The sequence below is a fragment of the Pleurodeles waltl genome, chromosome 2_2 (assembly GCF_031143425.1).
Source record: "Pleurodeles waltl isolate 20211129_DDA chromosome 2_2, aPleWal1.hap1.20221129, whole genome shotgun sequence".
Lineage (NCBI taxonomy): Eukaryota > Metazoa > Chordata > Amphibia > Caudata > Salamandridae > Pleurodeles > Pleurodeles waltl.
In genome coordinates, this window is record NC_090439.1 from 2,245,627 (window position 1) to 2,265,472 (window position 19,846).

Below are 19,846 nucleotides of genomic sequence, written 5' to 3' on the forward strand. Positions count from 1 at the left end.
AAGATTTAAGTGCAAAGAAATGCTCACTTTCTAAAAGTGGCATTTCTAGAATAGTAATTTTAAATCCGACTTGACCAGTCAGCAGGATTTTGTATTACCATTCTGGCCATACTAAATATGACCTCCCTGCTCCTTTCAGATCAGCAGCTGCCACTTCAACAGTGTATGAGGGCAGCCCCAATGTTAGCCTATGAAGGGAGCAGGCCTCACAGTAGTATAAAAACGAATTTAGGAGTTTTACACTACCAGGACATATAACTACACAGGTACATGTCCTGCCTTTTACCTACACAGCATCCTGCTCTAGGGGTTACCTAGGGCACACATTAAGGGTGACTTATATGTAGAAAAAGGGGAGTTCTAGGCTTGGCAAGTACTGTTAAATGCCAAGTCGAGGTGGCAGTGAAACTGCACACACAGGCCTTGCAATGGCAGGCCTGAGACAATGAAAAGGGGCTACTTAAGTGGGTGGCACAACCAGTGCTGCTGGCCCACTAGTAGCATTTAATTTACCAGCCCTATGCACATAAAGTGCACCTTACTAGGGACTTATAAGTAAATTAATAGTCCAATCAGTATGATTCAAGGTTACCATGTTTTAAGGGAGAGAGCATATGCACTTTAGCACTGGTTAGCAGTGGTAAAGTGCGCAGAGTCTAAAAACTAGCAAAAATGAGGTCAGAAAAGAAAAGGAGGAAGGCAAAAAGTTTGGGGATGACCCTGTCAAAAAGCCAGGTCCAACATGACCCCCTCCCAGCCTAAAGCCAGGGTAGACTAATCAACACTCTGATGGACTTCCCTGCTTAAGGCGATAGAACATGGACAATGGCCCACTACTGCAGGGGCACTCGCCAGTTCTACGCCTTTCTGAACTCAGTGAGGCTTCTTTGTCTATACTCTCTGGGGCCACTGATCTGGCCCATGGGGAACCCTTCTCATCACCTGAGGACCCCATCTGTACAGCTCCTAACTTTAATTTGCTTACAGATGCATCCCAGTATGCAGACAGTATCACCATGGCCAACAAAGTGATGTGGCCCATTCCATTCCTTGGGTCTGACTTCTGTCCCCAACCCAGGGAAAACTCTACCCACAAGGACAGAAACCAACAGATGCCACTGACAGCTGTCAGTGTTATGAGCCAGGCCCCTGACCATCCACTGCTAGGTGGAGACCCTGAGGGGGGCCGTTGGCTGAGCTTCTCCTCCAACCGGGGGGCTGGTAGGGAGCTCCCAAGGGATTCCTGTAGCATCCCAGACTGGGGGGTGGTAACCCCAGGGGTCTTGCACCCCTTCTCCACTCTCACCAGGCCAGGGGTGGGTCCCTGATACTGGTCCCTCAGCCCAGGGTCTGTACTCTGAGGCTGAACAGAGGACAGGGGTGAGTCCTTCCTCCCCGTGCCTCCCCATCGGGGCTTACATACCCTCCTCTGGGGAGTGGTACTGCCAGACATCTGAACTGTTAGGGCACCCTTGGGGGTTGGCCCTCTAAGCTCTCCTGACACTAAGGGAAACTCATTCCCCAGAATGCAGTCAATGGGCAGCTGGGGACTAACTATGACCCGCCTCTGGGTCACCTCCCCACCCCACTCTAGGCACACCCGGGCCATGGGGCGGAAGAAATCTTCCCCAATGGCTGGAGTCACTCTACACACCTGTCCGGTGTACTGCTCTGGTGATACTAGTCTCTCCACAATTATGGTAAGACTAGCCCCTGTGTCTCTCAGAGCGGTGACTGGGATCCCATTCACTCCCACCTGGTGGAAGTGACGACTCCCACCCTCAGAGATCACCATTTTACCCTCTGAGTCCACCTCCCAACTAAAGGAGATGAAGGCATGGTCTACGACCTGCCCCTGGGGACTACATTCCCCTAAGGCCACATGGGCCACCCCTGTAGAGGTCCCAATATTGGGTGAGTTCTTTGGACAGACAGAGTCCCCCTTTCTGTGTCCTATCTGGGAACACTCAAAGCAGCGGGGTTGGGAATGGGATGCTTTGGGCCACTGCCCACCAGAACCCCCACCCTGTTTCTCAGATGAGGTATGGGAACCCTTTCTTCCCCCCTTACTCTGGGACTCGTCTGGGTCATTTCTAACCTCCCCATCACTTTGTTGGGGGGAACCGGAACTACCCTTCTCGGGGTCACTCCCAGATACCTTTTTGGACACTCTGGTACTTGCCCAGAGGTCCGTCTCCTCAGCAAGCTTCCTGGGATCAGTCAGCTTACTATCCACCCAGTGCTGGCGCAACTCTGTAAAAGTAGTATTAAGCATATGCTCTCTCAGAATCAAGTCATATAAACCTTTATAATCAGCTACTTTGTTGCCCCGCACCCATCCATTCAGTGCCTTACTGGAGAAGTCAAAGAAATCTACCCATGTTTGTGTGGTTTGTTTGGTGCTGTCCCTGAACCTCTGACGGTATCCCTCAGGGGTCAGCCCAAACTTGGCAAGTAAAGTGGCTTTCTGAAGTGGGTATGTGTTTTGATCAGGTTGATCCAATGTGAGGAGTGTATCCCTCCCCAATTGCGGTACATAACCCCACATAGCTATCCCCCATTGCCCTTCAGGAACCTCATGAGCCCTTAGTGCAACTTCATAAGCAGCTAACCATTTATCTATGTCATCTCCCACCACAAAACTGGGCACCACATTTTTGGGTATACAAACCTTCTTTTCTCCAGCAGGTCCTGTCAGTATGCTGCCACCATTATTGCTGGATTCAGACTGTCTTGCCTTGATCTCCAGCTCCTTGAGACTCAGTTCATGAGCCAACAATAGTTTCTTTTCAGCCAAAGCTCTCTCAGCTTCCACCTGTTTGGCTGCCCTTTCAGCTTCTGCTTGAATCTGTTTGGCTTCTCTTTCTGCCCTTCTTTCCTCCTGTTGAGCCTCAATTTTCAGTTTTGCCATTTGCAATTGGAACTCCCTTTCTTCTCTCCTTTCCTCTGCGGTCAGGCTTTGCACAGAGACACTGCTCCCTGGTCTGGAAGGGTGCACAATTGCAGTGGTAACACCGTCCACAGATAGTGAAAATTCCTCTGAGGGGCCATTTTCTGGCTCCTCTTCCTCATCATCCTCTAAATGGGCTTCTGCCCAGGCCCTCAGCGCCACTTGAAAGTCCTCCTTTCTGGAGGCCCCTTAGGTGGGTACCCTCAATGCCCTGACGAATCCTCTTAGTTGTTTGACTGTATATGTATCCAACTGGACTAGGTCAAAGTCCCCTGTCTGAGACCCAGTCAGAGACATGTTGAGTGAGGATTTAGTTTTTGAAAATTGTCAGGAAAAAAAACAGATTTGCAAAAAGAGATAAAAACCAAGTTGACCTTCAACTGTGGGTAGGTAGTGAAATACTTAGCTACTGTATGTCACTGCACATATACAAGTCCTATCCTCACCGCTGATCACCAATGTTAGAAATGGGTTTTTTGGTTGGCAGTCAGGTTACCCTCTGTCCAAGCAAAAGCCCTCACTCTAGTCAGGGTAAGCCACACACTATCCAAGATTATCCTGTGCCCACCCTCTGGTAGCTTGGCACGAGCAGTCAGGCTTAACTTAGAAGGCAATGTGTAAAGTATTTGTGCAATAAATCATACAATTCCCCCATATAGCACCACAAAAATACACCACACAGTGTTTAGAAAAATATATAATATTTATCAGGATATTTGTAGGTCAAAAAAAGAATAAAGTTGCAATGGAAAATTGTAGAAATATCACAGGGAAGTGATATAAATTGTCTTAAGTCTTTAGAATATAAACAAAGTCTCTTTCAAGCACAAGTACCTGGTTGGGAGTGGAAAAATCTCCTCAGAGGGCCACAAGAGAAGAGGTGCGTGGAAAAAGGGTGTGTGCGTCGATTTCTCCCCAGCACACACGGACTTGCGTCGTTATTTTCCACGCGGGGAAGTCGGCGTCGTTTTCCGGCGCGCGGACAGTCTCTTTCTGTGGATCGCGGGGATTACCAGATGTCCCGGGTCTGTGCGTGGATTTTCCTGCTTGTTCTCCGGCTGCGCGTCGGTCTGCGGGGCTGTGCGTCGAAATTACGATCTCACGGCAAGCGTTGCGTCGATTTCTCCTCTAGACTTCGATCTGCGGGGCTGCGCGTTGAAATTACGATCTCACGGCAGGCGTCGCGTCGATTTCTCCTCTAGAGGTCGGGCGGCGTTGTACTTGTGAGGCCGTGCGTCGGATCTTCGATCGTCCCAAGAGCGTCGCGTCGATCAGCGTCGGAGTGCGGCGGTTTTCTCGCCGTGAAACAAGCTGTGTGTCGAAATTTTCGGCGCACGGAGCGTCCAAGTAAAAGAGAGAAGTCTTTTTGGTCCTGAGACTTCAAGGAACAGGAGGCAAGCTCTATCCAAGCCCTTGGAGAGCACTTTCACAGCCAGACAAGAGTTCAGCAAGGCAGTAGGGCAACAGCAAGGCAGCAGTCCTTTGTAGAAAGCAGACAGGTGAGTCCTTTGAGCAGCCAGGCAGTTCTTCTTGGCAGGATGTAGTTTCTGGTTCAGGTTTCTTCTCCAGCAAGTGTCTGATGAGGTAGGGCAGAGGCCCTGTTTTATACCCAAAAGTGCCTTTGAAGTGGGGGAGACTTCAAAGAGTGGCTAAGAAGTACACCAGGTCCCCTTTCAGTTCAATCCTGTCTGCCAGGGTCCCAGTAGGGGGTGTGGCAGTCCTTTGTGTGAGAGCAGGCCCTCCACCCTCCCAGCCCAGGAAGACCCATTCAAAATGCAGATGTATGCAAGTGAGGCTAAGTACCCTGTGTTTGGGGTGTGTCTGAGTGAATGCACAAGGAGCTGTCAACCAAGCCCAGCCAGACGTGGATTGTAAGGCACAGAAAGATTTAAGTGCAAAGAAATGCTCACTTTCTAAAAGTGGCATTTCTAGAATAGTAATATTAAATCCGACTTCACCAGTCAGCAGGATTTTGTATTACCATTCTGGCCATACTAAATATGACCTCCCTGCTCCTTTCAGATCAGCAGCTGCCACTTCAACAGTGTATGAGGGCAGCCCCAATGTTAGCCTATGAAGGGAGCAGGCCTCACAGTAGTATAAAAACGAATTTAGGAGTTTTACACTACCAGAACATATAACTACACAGGTACATGTCCTGCCTTTTACCTACACAGCACCCTGCTCTAGGGGTTACCTAGGGCACACATTAAGGGTGACTTATATGTAGAAAAAGGGGAGTTCTAGGCTTGGCAAGTACTGTTAAATGCCAAGTCGAGGTGGCAGTGAAACTGCACACACAGGCTTTGCAATGGCAGGCCTGAGACAATGAAAAGGGGCTACTTAAGTGGGTGGCACAACCAGTGCTGCTGGCCCACTAGTACCATTTAATTTACCAGCCCTATGCACATAAAGTGCACCTTACTAGGGACTTATAAGTAAATTAATAGTCCAATCAGGTATGATTCAAGGTTACCATGTTTTAAGGGAGAGAGCATATGCACTTTAGCACTGATTAGCAGTGGTAAAGTGCGCAGAGTCTAAAAACCAGCAAAAATGAGGTCAGAAAAAGAAAAGGAGGAAGGCAAAAAGTTTGGGGATGACCCTGTTAAAAAGCCAGGTCCAACATAGCCCATCTGCTGAACTTTTAAGATAGGGATGCAATCCTCAGAGAGGCGAGAAGGATGGGAGAAATAAAGTAGGGATCGTCAACTATAATGATATTTCTGGGTTACTCCAGGGAGGTCCAGAAACAGATACGAACATTCAACGAGGTAAAAGCTAAGCTACTAGCCCACAAGATGCAATATATGTTACTCTTTCCCGCCAACTTAAAAGAAATCTACAATGACAAATCACATCTCCTTAACATGCCTGAGGTAGCCTGGAGCTGGCTCAAACAAAGGCCGCAGCTTAAGCCAAAAAGAAACATGGACCAATCACACCGGGAGAGACAAGGCTCAAGAGTCAGTCCCAAACACTGGACAGCAAACTACAGGAAGTGACAACGCCTACGAAGCGGAAGAAGTGGGCTTCTGGACAAAGTGGCTGTTGAAAGACCACCTGGGAGTGATTCCACAGATTCAGACGAGAATGATCAACAAGAGGAAGACCAGATATCCCGCCCACAAGAAACAGAAGTCACATTAGTGAATAGGAAGAAGTGCACAATAGTGACTCAGACTCAGGCCTTCTGAACACCAATCCCCTTGTCGCAACACATGGAGTTAAACACCTGTGATGAATCCTGAGAAGGGGAGAAAGTGGGAGTAAAGGCTGAAGACTTCAGGGGTAAACAAACTGATTTGACCCGAGGAGAGTCGGGTGAGGGGTAGAAGAGTGTAACAGAGAAGAACTTGTCGGTTGGTCCCCCTAACCTCACCAGAACTCTTCTAACTGGACAGTGACTGACAGAGACACAGCGTGAGGAACCTTCACACAGGTGTAAGTGAAGTATAGAACCAGGGTAAGTGAGGCACCTAAATCCATGTAAGGTATTCGAGCGACTTTACCGCCACCCAGAGTGTGAATGGAGCTAGTGTAATTGGGTGGGTGAAACTGACAGTGATTTGTTAAGGATATAGTTCTGAAGTTGAAGTAATTTGGAATATGGGGAGGAAGGGCTACAGCCCTCTCGGGCCTGCCCTGTGGCAAAGTTTTCTTTTTGACATTGGAGAAGCAGTGTGCAGGGGGGCAGGGTGTATGGAGGGGAGTGTTGGGGTATATTGGTTGGATTTACGGGGGATTAAGTTTCGATACACGGAGTGGAACAGGCACAAAGCTCAAAAAGGAAGAGAGACACAGTACACTTGATGGTCAGTTACATGTGGGACATACACTTGGGATGAAGCATGATAAACAATTACCAAGGGAAGACCATAATGACCTGGAACGTGAACGGGCTAGGACACAAAGCAAAGTGAGGACTGGTAACCACTTACATTAGGAGACACAAGCTAGATGTGGTCCTCCTACAGGAGACCTACTTGCGGGGCTCCAATTGTAGATTCCTGGGTAGAGCTGCCTATACTGTACTAGCCCATGCTGAATTTACTATAGGATCCCAGGGGGTAGCCATATTGATATGGAAAACCCCATTATTCACAATATGAAAATCCTGGCACATATATGGCGGTTAAGGGACGATGGGGATGGCTGGCCATCACAATTATAAGTGTATATGTGCTCCTCTCAGACTACATAGGCAAACACTGGACAAGGTAGCAGAAATACTGTTAGAAACTGATTCCACACTCTACATCATAGGGGGATTTGAATGAGGTTTTGAATCCTACGTTAGACCGTTCAGGCCACACAATGTCAACACCAAGAAAGACAACCGTAGCAGGTTTGTGGAGACAATGGGGTTATCAGATCTTTGGCGCCACTGCCATACAGAAGACCACATGTACTACTAACTTTCAAGCACACGCACAGTATTCTTGCGACTGGACTACATCTTTTCCCAGGGTGGAGAAGTGAACCAGATAAATGACTACGTAGCAAGAGGCATATCAGACACTCACCTCAATGGCTCTCATTAGAGCATAGGTATAGATCTAAGGGACAGGGATGGAGATTGAATACCTAGGATTTACAACACGAGTTGACTCCCTGAGAACTTAGAATAGACACTGAAATGTATTTTCAAGAAAACAAGGACTCAGTGGAGTTGGCAGTCATGCTCCAGGAAGCCTACAAAATGGTCCGGAGGGACAGCTCAAAATACCATTGCACACAAGAAAAAGAGGGAGACACAGGAAATGAAATTGCTAGAGCTATGCCTAAAGAGACTCGAAAAGTAAGCTGAGGTGAGATCTGATCCAGCCATTCACTGCAGAATCGTAAATCTTCGCTATGAGTACCAAGGGCTGGCACACAACGAAGTCAAAACTCAAATACTGGTGCAACAACACTGTCAGTAGGACACATAGCTAGGATAAAGCTTAGAAGCTCTAGGCAAGGCTGGGGAGGAGGAGACTTGAGACATACTGGGTCCATAGTATTGAGGGAGAAGTATCTAACACCGATCAGGAGATAGCCAACAATTGTGCAAGCTATAGGGAGAGACCCTTGGCAGGCCTGCCCAAAATTGAGGAATACTTGGAGGCAATAATGGTCCCAGTCCTAATGTAACAGGACAAACTAGCCCTAGATGAGGAAATAACATTCTCTGGAATAACGACAGCAATTGGTAAATTGAAAACTGGTAAGGCCCCCGGTCTCAATGGGATACTGGCAGAATTCATCAAAAAGAATGCAGGGATACTAAGTCTGCAGCTGCGAAAAGTGTACGTAGAGGCTAGAGAAGAGGGGAGCCTTCCACCTGACCTCCATCGTGCCACAAAAGTGGTGCTTAAAAAAACAGGGAAACCTGCTACACAATGTAGTTCATATCAGCTGATCTTGCTCCTTAACATTAAAACTAAGATACTGCCAACAGTGCTAGCTATTCAGCTCCTCTCAGTTATATCCTCCCTGATCGACAGAGATCAATCTGGCTTTATGCCCAAGTGATCAACAAAGTTCAAGTTCTAGAGACTTCATAACTGGCTGATGACAGCCCAGAAGAGGGGCCTCATGTTTTCCTCTTGTTGGATGCCGAAAAGGCCTTTGATGTGATCCACTGGCCCTTCCTAACTCAAGCGCATAGGAGGTTTGGATTCAGTACTAAGGTCATGGCCTGGATAGCCCTATTATAGAGAAACCCAGCGATGGCTGTCAAAGTGAAAGGGATGCTTTTGCTGGAATTTCCAATCGGCAGGGGAACGAGATGGTGTTGCCCCTGCCTCCTCTCCTGTTTGCCCTCACACTAGAGCTGTTGACCTGCGTGATCCAGGCCCATCCAGGAATCAGAGGATTCCAGATCAATGTAGAGTCGGTAGAGGACGAGAGAATATCACTCTCTACAGAGGACATCCTGCTCTATGTTAAGCACCCCTATGAGACACTGCTGGTGCCGTTTCAGACCTTCAAACGATATGAAGCTCATGCAGGCTACCAAATTAATTGGGACAAATCCAGCTTCTATTCAGAGGAGGAAGACCTGGAGTCCTTAGACATACCAGGGCGCCTATGGATAGATCGAGAGAGATTTAAATATCTCGTGATATATGTGTCTTCAAATAGGGAGCGCAGCCTTGATCAAAATATCTGGAAAACACTGACAAAGGTAAATAGTGATATAGAAAGCTGGAGAACACTGTCATTATTAGGCTGTGTGAATCTGTTCAAAATAATAGCTCTACCCAAACTCTTCTATGTCCTGCAAAACACTTACTACAAAGTCTCATAAATAGAATAAATAAGGAAATTTGAAATCTCCTATGGAATGGAAAGCACCTAAGACTGGCATTGCGAACGTTACAGAGCAACCAATACAATGGAGTCCTAGCACTCCCAGATATACAGGCATACTACTGGGCAGCACACCTAATAGTGGTAAACGACTGGGGACATACATCAGAAGATCACCCCACTTACAGTTTAGAGAAGAGCCAGCTCCACATGCACTCATACTTACACTATCTCTATTGGGGGGTGGGGGGGGGGGGTGAAACAGTTACTGCCGGCAACTCAGATGACAGTTGAATCATGAAAAGTAGCGGGAAAATGCATGAGATTGGTGGTGAAAATTACCTGAGAAACCCCCCTATCGGAAGGCACCTATCTAAAAGAGATCAGGAAATTGTGGGGATTTGGGACACAGGATACAATTGAAATCTTGAGGTTGGGGAACCTCCTGAAGGAGGTGGACCTGATTCCGTTTAACTCACTTAAGAGGGACTACCAGCTTCACGATACGCAATACATGAAATATCTGCAGCTTAATCACGCATGGTATGCAGAAAATTTAGAACTGGACAACATCCTGGAATTTGCCCCTGTAGAAGGAAGATTGCTTCAAGCAGAATTGGAAGACAAAACAGTCTCCTGGACCTATAAAATAATTAATAATAACATACCTGAATTACTAAAAAAATAAATCCAAGAGCACACTGGGAAAATGAGGTAGTAGAACTGAATGACATGGATTGGGAGGTGGCCTTAATGCACCCGAGGGAGGTAGCATAAATTCTAGACTACAACTGATCCAATTTAAAGTGTTTTATAGGGTCTACTACGATAGTCTGCCTACACGGAATCAACAGAGCAGGATCCATTGATTGTCTTAGATGTGGGGACACAATGGGTTCATATTTCCACAAAATATGGGAATGTCCACACAAACATACATATTGGACTGCGCTCCTGCGGGAGTAAAAGAAGATCCTGGGGGCTAAAATCCCACCAGGCCCAAAATATGTCATCCTGGAGATACCTACGGATATAGACATTCCACAAGCCAAACTGCTATTCAGCAACCTGGGCTTGGTGGTGGCAAAGAGGGATATGGCCAAATATTGGGACGCCCCAGAAACGCCAACTCTCCAAGAATTTAGAAGAGGGATGGACTTATACATGGTAGCGGAAAGAGTCACATAGAGAGCCAGGGGGTGCCAGAGGAAGTTTAAAAAATATATATATGGGGCACGTGGAGAATGCATTATGGCATGGACTTGAAGGAGACCAAGGATGGGTCAGTCATACTTGTCACGTTCCCCAGGCCTGGGCCAAGAGACCAGGGACATTATCTGCGTAATAGCTGATTCCCCAACATGATTGTGAAATGTATGTACGGTAACTTTGTATGTCTCCCACTATTGTATTTTCACTCCGATGTACCAGCAGTTCTAGATGCACCGTTATGCATTGACTATCATATGTGCCGTAAAAATCAAATACATTTTTTTTTTTTTAAGGATACAAAAGTATATAGTTGGTGAACTAACAATTCAAGGCAAACCCCTCATACGTTCAAAAAACACCACTTGCCAAAAAACATACATTAATGGCCGACGCAAACACTGATGTCTTGGCCTTTAAACAAAAAAAAAAGACGGATTGCAAAAATTTTATTTACATTGTTAAATGTTACATGAAAAATCAGTTTAAAAAGTCAACACATTTTGCGTCTGTCATAACTTCACTGTAATGGAGTTACAGGTGCGCTTGCTTAGAGCACATCCGAACCAGTTAAGAGGTTTGAAATCTGTATAATGTTCTGTGCTGGAGCCCTTCGATAGTTAATAGTAAGGCAGCCTTAACCAGGCGTCACCAAAGGAACAACCCCCATATCATAGGAATCATACAGTGAGTGGGTTTCGCAGAAATGTCGTGAACAGTGGATATTTTCTGCAGTGTACAGTGTACACCTTTCTGACTGCAGAGCTAGGCGCAGACTGTTTGCTTTTCCTGCAGCTCGGACAAGGGCTGTTCAGTTATTTCTCCTATAAAATCCATTCACAGAACACGGCCCATCTGATCGCGGACTTTGAACCCGTGTTACTAAAGGGAGACGCTCACAGATCAATCACACATTGCTCCTTTCTGCTCCCTGTACATTTACACACCTTTCTGCATAGGAACACTTACCAGAGGTATAGATAGGTGCGCTTTCAGGGTCCTGTGCTCCAGAGTAAACAGCCAGGGATGGCCTTAGTGGGGCGTGAGGGAGTCTAGGGGTGTGCAATGATGGTGTTAAATGTTATGCAAATATCCGAGAATTAATTAAGCCCCAGGGTGACTCTAGGCAGCACGTCATCAGCTTAGTGGTGCATTACTAGACAGGATCTACTAAATATAAAAGTTTCCGAGGACTAAAAGGAGTGGTCAGGCCAAAACAGCAAGTCAGGGAGTTGAAGCCTCAGGCACTCCACGGAGAGCAATGGATGAATGTCTATCCAAGCTGAGAGGGTCCTACGAGCGCGCAGGTTTAGTGATATACCACATCATGCCATCTGGCTCCCTTGGGACAGGGCTGGGCTGACTGCCAACTAGTGGAACCTTTTCTGTAATGGAACAGAGGAGTAAAACACGAAATAGAATGCTACCCCAATGGTAAATAAGTAGTAGACACTGGTGAGAAGTATTTACTCAAGCATCGCCATCACTTCTGTGGGTTAGGTAAACTCAAATAGAGGTCTCTACCTCACTGTGCTAAGAAACCAGGGCTACACCTCACCCCACCTCTTTTATAAAACCCAGAGCCACGGAAACTCATTGGGACTTGCTGGATGTGTACTGAAGATCGGACATGCCATGAAAGTTTGGCTAGACTTCTCTTCAGTGTGCAACAGGACAATTTGTTGTGTAGTCCCTCCCTTTCTCTAACAGTATAGGTGTGAGGAGAAAACAGTTAATGCTACTGCAAGAACGTAAGTGGAATGGCCCAGGTAGATTAGAGGTGATGACTGACATATTCCCATCACTTTCTACATGCTGGTGAGATGATATGCATCCCCACTGATTAATGGTGTAATTCTCTAGGAAGAAATGTACGGCCTGTGCCATAGCCTATTAATGCTTCCTATGTAGAAGAAAGTGGTCTTGCCAATAGGGATGAACAAGCAAGTTGGGAAAGGACACGCTCCAAACTCCATTTTGAAAAGTTTTCTATTTGATATTGAAAATTTTAGTTGTACTTGACTTACATAACATTGAATAAATGTTGAAATGTGTACATTAAATTTTAGTTGAATAGATTTGAGAATACTGAGATTCAAAGGAGATGTTGCGATATTGAAAATATTATAGCCAAAAATCTTGAGGGTCCCACTACCAGATCAGATATGCTTTGTTTGAACTGCCATGGTTTTAATACAACTAATCAGTTTCTGAAAGTGGTCAAATACATTTGATGCATTTTTCCTTTTCATTCTTCTGCATCCAGGCCAATTATTTGTTTTATTGGTGGATTCAGCCGAAACATTAATGCCACTTGTGAATGCTTAGCATATTTGGTTTTGATGACAAAATTAGCTGGAGGACTCATCACAGCCATTTTTCTGTATTCACAGGTTCAGAGTTTGCATCTTTATTTCGCACGTCAAAGGAATGCATTTTTACATCGCACCTTAAAGGAAAAAACACAAAATAGGTGGTTGCCAATTCCAGTTGGCTCGCCATGTCGGGGAAATGGAGCATTGCAGATCCAATTTCAAACATGAATTCATTGGTTTCTGGGATATTGCATTTCAACTAGGTATGCGACCAGCAGGGCACTTGGGGGCTTATCAGGCATGTTAGAGCTTCACCCTCTGTGGGACTTGCACGAGGTGTAAGCTTTCTTTAATACACTTTACACAGCGTGGAACCCATCATTCGTACCAAATCTATTTAGAGGCATGTCAGAGTTTTAAAGGCTGTTGACAAATGTGATGGACGACTCATCCACCCATGTGAGTGTGACTACAACACATGGTTTAGCGGGGCTTTCTCAAGGAAACTGTCCCCACAAAAATGTTTTTACACTAATACTGCGCCAGAACGAGTGCAGTGTAGGCTCTGAGGCTCATATTTATACTTTTTTAGCGCCGCATTTGCGTCGTTTTTTTACACAAAAATTGTCGCAAATTTCCAAAATACACTTGTATTTTGGAAGTTTGCGCTGCTTTTGCGTCAATAAATGACGCAAATGCGGCGCTAAAAAAGTATAAATATGGGCCTGAATGCAGAATCTCCAAGTTCATTTCAGCCACATATAAAAGGCCCCCTGCTCGAGATAAGCCACGAAGGGCCTGATTTATACTTTTTCAGCACCGCATTTGTGTCATTTGTTGACGCAAAAGCGGGGCAAACTTACAAAATGCAATTATATTTTGTAAGTTTGCACCGCTTTTGCGTCAAAAATTTACGCAGATGCAGCGCTAAAAAGGTATAAATCCGGCCCTAGGTTTAAAAAATATCTTTACACTTTTATTGAAAGTGCATTTGCTGCAGTTATAGTTTCCTACCACTGTAAGCAAACATTGCCCAGTGACACGTCAGATGACAATTTTACGATGGATTGAAGGTTAAATCCGCCTTACCAGGACTCACTTGTATAACACGCAGATTAATGCATATTTCAAAAGTAAGCGCTTAACTCAACAATCCATATCTGGACAGACTATATCATTGCTGCACTGAGAGCGCACATTTGCCCCACTGGGCCCACTCTTCATACACAAAGTTTCTGACTGTGGCAAGCTGCTCTTATCTTGATAATATATCCTCACATACAATGCCCTCTGTAAATGAGAAGGTGTTGACTGATAGGCCCATATTTATACTTTTTTAGAGCCACATTTGGTCATTGTTTGACGCAAACGCAGGCACAAACTTACAAACTGCATTTGTGTTCTGTAAGTTTGCGCCGCTTTTGCGTAAAAAAGTGGCGCAAATGCAGCGCTTAAAAAAATAAATACAAGCCATAGTGCCATGGAAACATGGCCAATCACTGTGTGGCTCTAAAATAAAGACTCAGTGAATTACCATTTTATTTTCTACCTGCCCCTGTGATGCTTCATGTGCAGGGCCAATAGAAAACCTGAAGCCAGCTAACCTAACTAATCCAGACACTGCTTTCATGCTGTTTATAGTACAAAACAGCATGAGAGCAGAGACCGGACTGGTTGGAGCTGGTGAACTCAGGGCTCATTAGGAGACCAGGGGGTTGTGTCTGTATTCCCCTGGCTCCTTAACACAGCACCAGTTGGAGAGGCTTCAAGTGCATGTAAAGCTGATCATTGCAAGACAGTCACCCAATCCGACATGCACACTTCAATTTAAGTCATTACTTGTCGTTGTTGCCAATCAGAAAGAATGCCCCCACCCTCAAAGACATCCAATGCACAACAGAAAGAGCATTGCTGGGTAGGGCATTTATTAAATCTATATTAGAAAGTTATCGTAGGGGGCGGCAGCACCCTAAAATCACAGCTGTCTCTGGCTACTACCAACAGAAATGTCTTGGGGAAGAAGAAATTCCATGTAATGGTACGCCCTCTGACAGATATGTTCTGACCGGCCTCTTGTAGACAGAAGGAATGTTCTGGAGATCAGAAGAAGTACCTTTATTGATATGCAAGGCCTAGGATCTTCAAGAATGCATTAGCCCACTGTCCAGGGACAACCAACCATGTACTGATAAAACAACTTAGAGCTCACCTCGGTGTATTCCACATTGACGTGCTATTACTCTGACTGCTGTCATAGGGAAGAGGTATTGCCAGTGACACCAACAGATTGACCTGTTAATTTATTTGCATGGGGAGCACCAGCATGGAGACCTCTTAGCACTTTGAGCACATGCCTCTGATACCCCGTGAGAATGTTCACCTTCAAACATGGACTGAAAGTCATACACTCTATGATTGATGGGCTTAATATGTGTGATCTTTGAGAAGATAAAGACTTAATTTGAACAAATATCTTTCCATCCTGGTCTCGATGGACTTATAAGGAGGGATGTTTGTAATCAAGCGAAAAATTAAACAATTTACAGAAAATGAAGGACTAAATGGGCCACTGTGTAAAATGGAGCAACCAACAAGCTATTGGTAAACTCGGAGCAGTTGGGTCGAATTCAGATCTTACTGTACCAAAATAAGAATACTAAATAGCATTCCAGCTTACTTTAGGGACGTTAATAGTTGTTCACTTTAAGGAAATGTTTCTCTGCGGATGCATACCTTCTGGGACCTTGCTTCTGAAATTATTGTACATCACCTGAAAGGCCTTTGCTGCAAAGGCGTGGTTTGCCAGTGCTTCCACTATTTAATTTGTTCCATAAAAAGAGCAATATTTTTTAGTTCCCATGTGGCTGTTCAGACTTTCATACGTCTGAGGTCACGCTTCAAAATAAATTGCCTACTAACCTAGCTAAAGTAGAATTTGCTTCAAACAGGGCAAGGACGAGGATGGCTGGTACAGAAAAATAACACTGTTAATTCCCAGGCATGCAATAATACTGCATAAGTCACCACGATCTACAGTGCTTCCCTAAATAGCTCACGAAAATCAAATGTACAATTTAATGTGACTGACAATTTAAAAGACAATTCTATATGTTTGGTTAAATGAAACATGAATATAGTATATGTGGGCAACAGGAGACGCACTTCCTGCATGCTAAAGCATACAGTACACAATTTAATGCTGTCACTTTCTGATCACATACTAATAGTGCAAAACTGCACAACTGTCACAGGCACATGCAACATTAGGAAAACAGAGGCAGATTGTCATAATTTCTAGGATTACATTAATGAAAGTTTCAAGTGTGGCATTGGTAAATTTCACACCTCAGTTGGGAAACGTATCCAGTTGCTGTGCTTATGACTTCATGTTTTTATCAAGGGTGTAGGTCCCATTATTCAGTTAGCTGTCACTATACTAAGTGCAAGATAATGAATCTTGACGCCAATCACAATTTTCTTTCTAACCCAATCTGTACCTGCTTACAAAAAATTCAGCAGTCTATTCCTAGAATTTTTAAGAATTACAGATATCAAAGAAGAGAATTGGGGGAGTTTTAAATTCTCTGTGCCAAAGCCACTTGAAGCACGTTCCAATGGCTGAAAGCAGGATGTGTTCCTTCTTTTGTGCATAGCTGTTGAACCCCACCCCTTACCGTTCTTTGTTTTTATCTAATCTCCTTTGCATCACTAATCCCCCTTTACCTGTATTCAGAGAGCCTTCGCTGATGTGTTTTCTGTGCTTCTGGAGATGAGAACACATCGCTTTTATGTGTGATGTCATGATTTATTTTTATGCAGCTGGGCTGCAATGTGGTAAAAGTCTGTTATAATACCACAGCCCACTTCCTCATTAATGTAATCGGTTAAATACCGCCTTCTTGTGCTCAGAAGCTACTTCGCATCACCTAGCGAGCAATTCCTTCACGTGACCGCAGACAGAAATTACATATATCCCAGAAGAGCTGCAATACAGAAGGTGAACAAAAGGTGGATGAGAAATGTGTAATGGAGTGAGTACCAACTTCCGGTGAGCGATGACGTGGGAGACGACACAGGGCTGTGACTGATTCCGTAGTGGTGGCACACCGAATCGCTGCTTGCATAGTAGATTCGCAGTACTAACTCTGTCTAGCCCTCTTTTTTGCAACGGCGATAATAAGGATGCTGTGCACTCCTTCACAGTGCTGTAAGAAGTTTCCATGGGAACTGTCTGAACGCAGAACTGAAACGGCACCAGCACTTCCTGGGATTGATTTAATACCGATGTCAATCTCTGTTGGAATGTGCTAGTGTAATTCCATTGTTAAAACCTAAAGAAAGATACATTAATACAATTTGGGCACAGATTATTCAATAAACCTAAAATGTTGTCGGCAGATCTACTAAGCCCTACATCACTATATTTCACCCGAGTCTTTATTTTTTTTTATTTTTAAATATGACGTTTTCTCGGGCCGAAATATAGTCTTCTGTTGTCTTATTTGTTATTGCTCTTTCTTGTACACGACTCCATTACTTGCATAGTCTTTATGGAAACCATTTTTTACTTCTGTCAAAGTAGCGGTCCCCTTCAAGTCTTGTTTTGAAGAAGTTTTCTTGTATGTCTGTAGAATGGAATAAAAACAATATTGTCACAACAGACTGGTGAAATCATTGACAGATCTAACATGGTTTCTGACACACTAAATATATGCATTAATTTCACAATGACCACCACCACCTCCCGACTCCCACATTCAAACTATTTGCCCAGTGAAAGTGATCTTTTAAATGTAGTAAACACGATGAAAATGCGTTGCAGAACATAGACATTATTGATACAAAACGGGCACTGTTTGCAAGCAACACTCTTTCCCAGGAGAATTTTTCTAAATTGACACTGTGGGAGTTATTTTTCCCTTTGGCACGTGCAATACAAATGAGCTAAGCTTACGCTAACATAGCTTGTGCTTACACTGTCCATCATCCACCAATGTCACAATATATCACGCGATGACTACTGCTGATGTTATGGTTCTAAATGATAGAGGTCGCGCCATCTTCAACCAGTCTTTGGTAGATGGCAGGAATTCGGTGCAGGATGGACACCACGGACTCCCTGAGGAGAGCCATAACTTCCACAGTGGCACTGTTTCTGCATGCCTGGCTACGCTCCACTATGTTCTCGGAAGATGCCCGGTCTTCACTGATTGACATGCACTTCAATGACTCCCACCTATTTGGTGACAAGGTCAATGTGACACTCAAGCGCTTATGCAAGAGCAGTGTCACTGCCAGATACCTTGGCCTTTTCCGTTTTGACCCGGCCACAACGGCAGCCCTTCCACCCCTACCACAAATGTGGCAAGGGCAAATCTGTCACAACATCAGCCATACCCAATCCAAGAGCCTGCCCAGCCCCTTCAAGGACAGTGCTGCAAAGCCCAAAAAGGACACAGGAGCCAGTCCTACAGGGTTGCCCAGTACCCCACACCATCCTGTAGTTTCCAAGCCCCTTTAGCGTTCTCTTTGACCAGCATAGCCATCCTTTTGGTTCCAGAATCAAGTACCACCTGCTCCAACAGTCAGTGATTATATCTAACAAGTGGGTACTTCAGATCCTTCACAAGAGATATGCCCTGCCATATGTGGAAACACCTCAGCCCTTCCGACCACCCCAAGAACAGCAGACAGAGGACCATCTTGCTTTTCTTCATCAGGAAGGGTAGTCTTTTTTGGCCAAAGAAACTACTGAGATGGTGCCAGAACCAGAAGTAGGCCTCTGCCCTATCTGCACCCTCTCAACTCCTTCCTGAAAAAAAACAGAAATGTAAGATGCTCACGCTAGTTCAGGTTCTGTCTCTCCTGGAGGCTGGCTGGTAGTGCTGGACCTGCAGAACAAGTATTTCTACATCACTGCCATGCTGGCCCACAGGCATTACCTGCGGTTTACTGTGTTCCCCTTTGGCCTCACCAGTGCCCCTTGGGTGTTCATGAAAGAGATGCTGATGGTTGTAGCCGATCAGGAGAGGTTAGGGCCCCCGGTCTTCCCCTAACTCGACAACTGGCAGGACGGCGAGAGGCTCTTTAATTCCAACTAGCCCGGGGTGGGACTTCATCCCCCAGGTTCCTTCACTTCATTTTTGGGCCATAAGAACAAACGTGCCCCTCACGCCGTGAGGGACAGTGAGAGGCTCTTTGATTCCAACTAGCCCCGGGTGGGACTTCATCCCCCAGGCTCCTTCACTTCATTTTTGGGCCATAAGAACAAACGTGCCCCTTACGCCGCGCTGGACGGCGAGAAGCTCTTTGATTCCAACTAGCCCAGGGTGGGACTTCATTCCCCTGGCCCCTTCACTTCATTTTTGGGCCATAAGAACAAACGTGCCCCTCACGCCGCACTGGACGATGAGAGGCTCTTTGATTCCAGCTAGCCCGGGGTGGGACTTCATCACCCAGGTTCCTTCACTTCATTTTTGGGCTATAAGAACAAACGCATCCCTCACGACGCGTGGGACGCGCCCAGGCTTGTGGCCGGGCAAAGACCGGGCCAAGACGGGCCTGCCTTCGCCTGTCATCGCCCGACAGTGGCCGGGCAGGGCACACCCTTGATTTTGAGAAGTAAGTGCACTGAGGAACACCATTTGGTGCCTCATGGTTTATTACATTTTTCCCCATCCTTACAGCCTTACGATGGGGAAACGGAAAGCCATAGACGTTCCTGCTCCACTGAGTGGTACTAAAAAATCTAAAAAACGCTCCAACAATCAAGCATGCTCTGAAACCACCAAAGATCCTAACCCCTTACACACAATTGATTTACTGTTTGAAGAGGTTGAGGCTATTCTAAAGAGCAATCCCCACTCATCGCTTACTAAGAGTGGTACATCCAAGAAGGGGAAAACTCCAGAAATATTTACAAGGAGGAAGAGGATGCAACCAACTCATCCCCCTGTAGAGATCACTACGAGTGTGGATCCCCATGCCCTCAGGGAAAATTCCTCGCATTTACTACCTGTAACGTCTTGTAGTGCCTTGGGTGCCAGAGGGAACTCTTTTCCAAGGGCACTGAGGT

General features: G+C 45.5%; 1 protein-coding gene across 2 annotated transcripts in view; it reads right to left on the reverse strand.

Annotated features, from left to right (window-relative positions):
- Window positions 1–10,890: 10,890 nt before the first annotated feature.
- The window catches only part of ELOVL2 (ELOVL fatty acid elongase 2), a 384,348-nt gene continuing 375,392 nt past the window's right edge, over window positions 10,891–19,846 (reverse strand). The window contains exons 8-9 of one of the 2 annotated variants that reach the window (XR_011200871.1): window positions 13,805–17,396; window positions 10,891–13,496 (exon numbers count right to left, since the gene is read on the reverse strand). Coding sequence is in view for 1 of the 2 variants with exons in the window: in XM_069219411.1 (XP_069075512.1) it covers window positions 17,277–17,396 (120 nt within the window). In the remaining variant the exon portion in view is untranslated. Of the gene's footprint in view, window positions 17,397–19,846 lie in introns of both variants that reach the window. The other variant, XM_069219411.1, reaches the window with a different exon arrangement.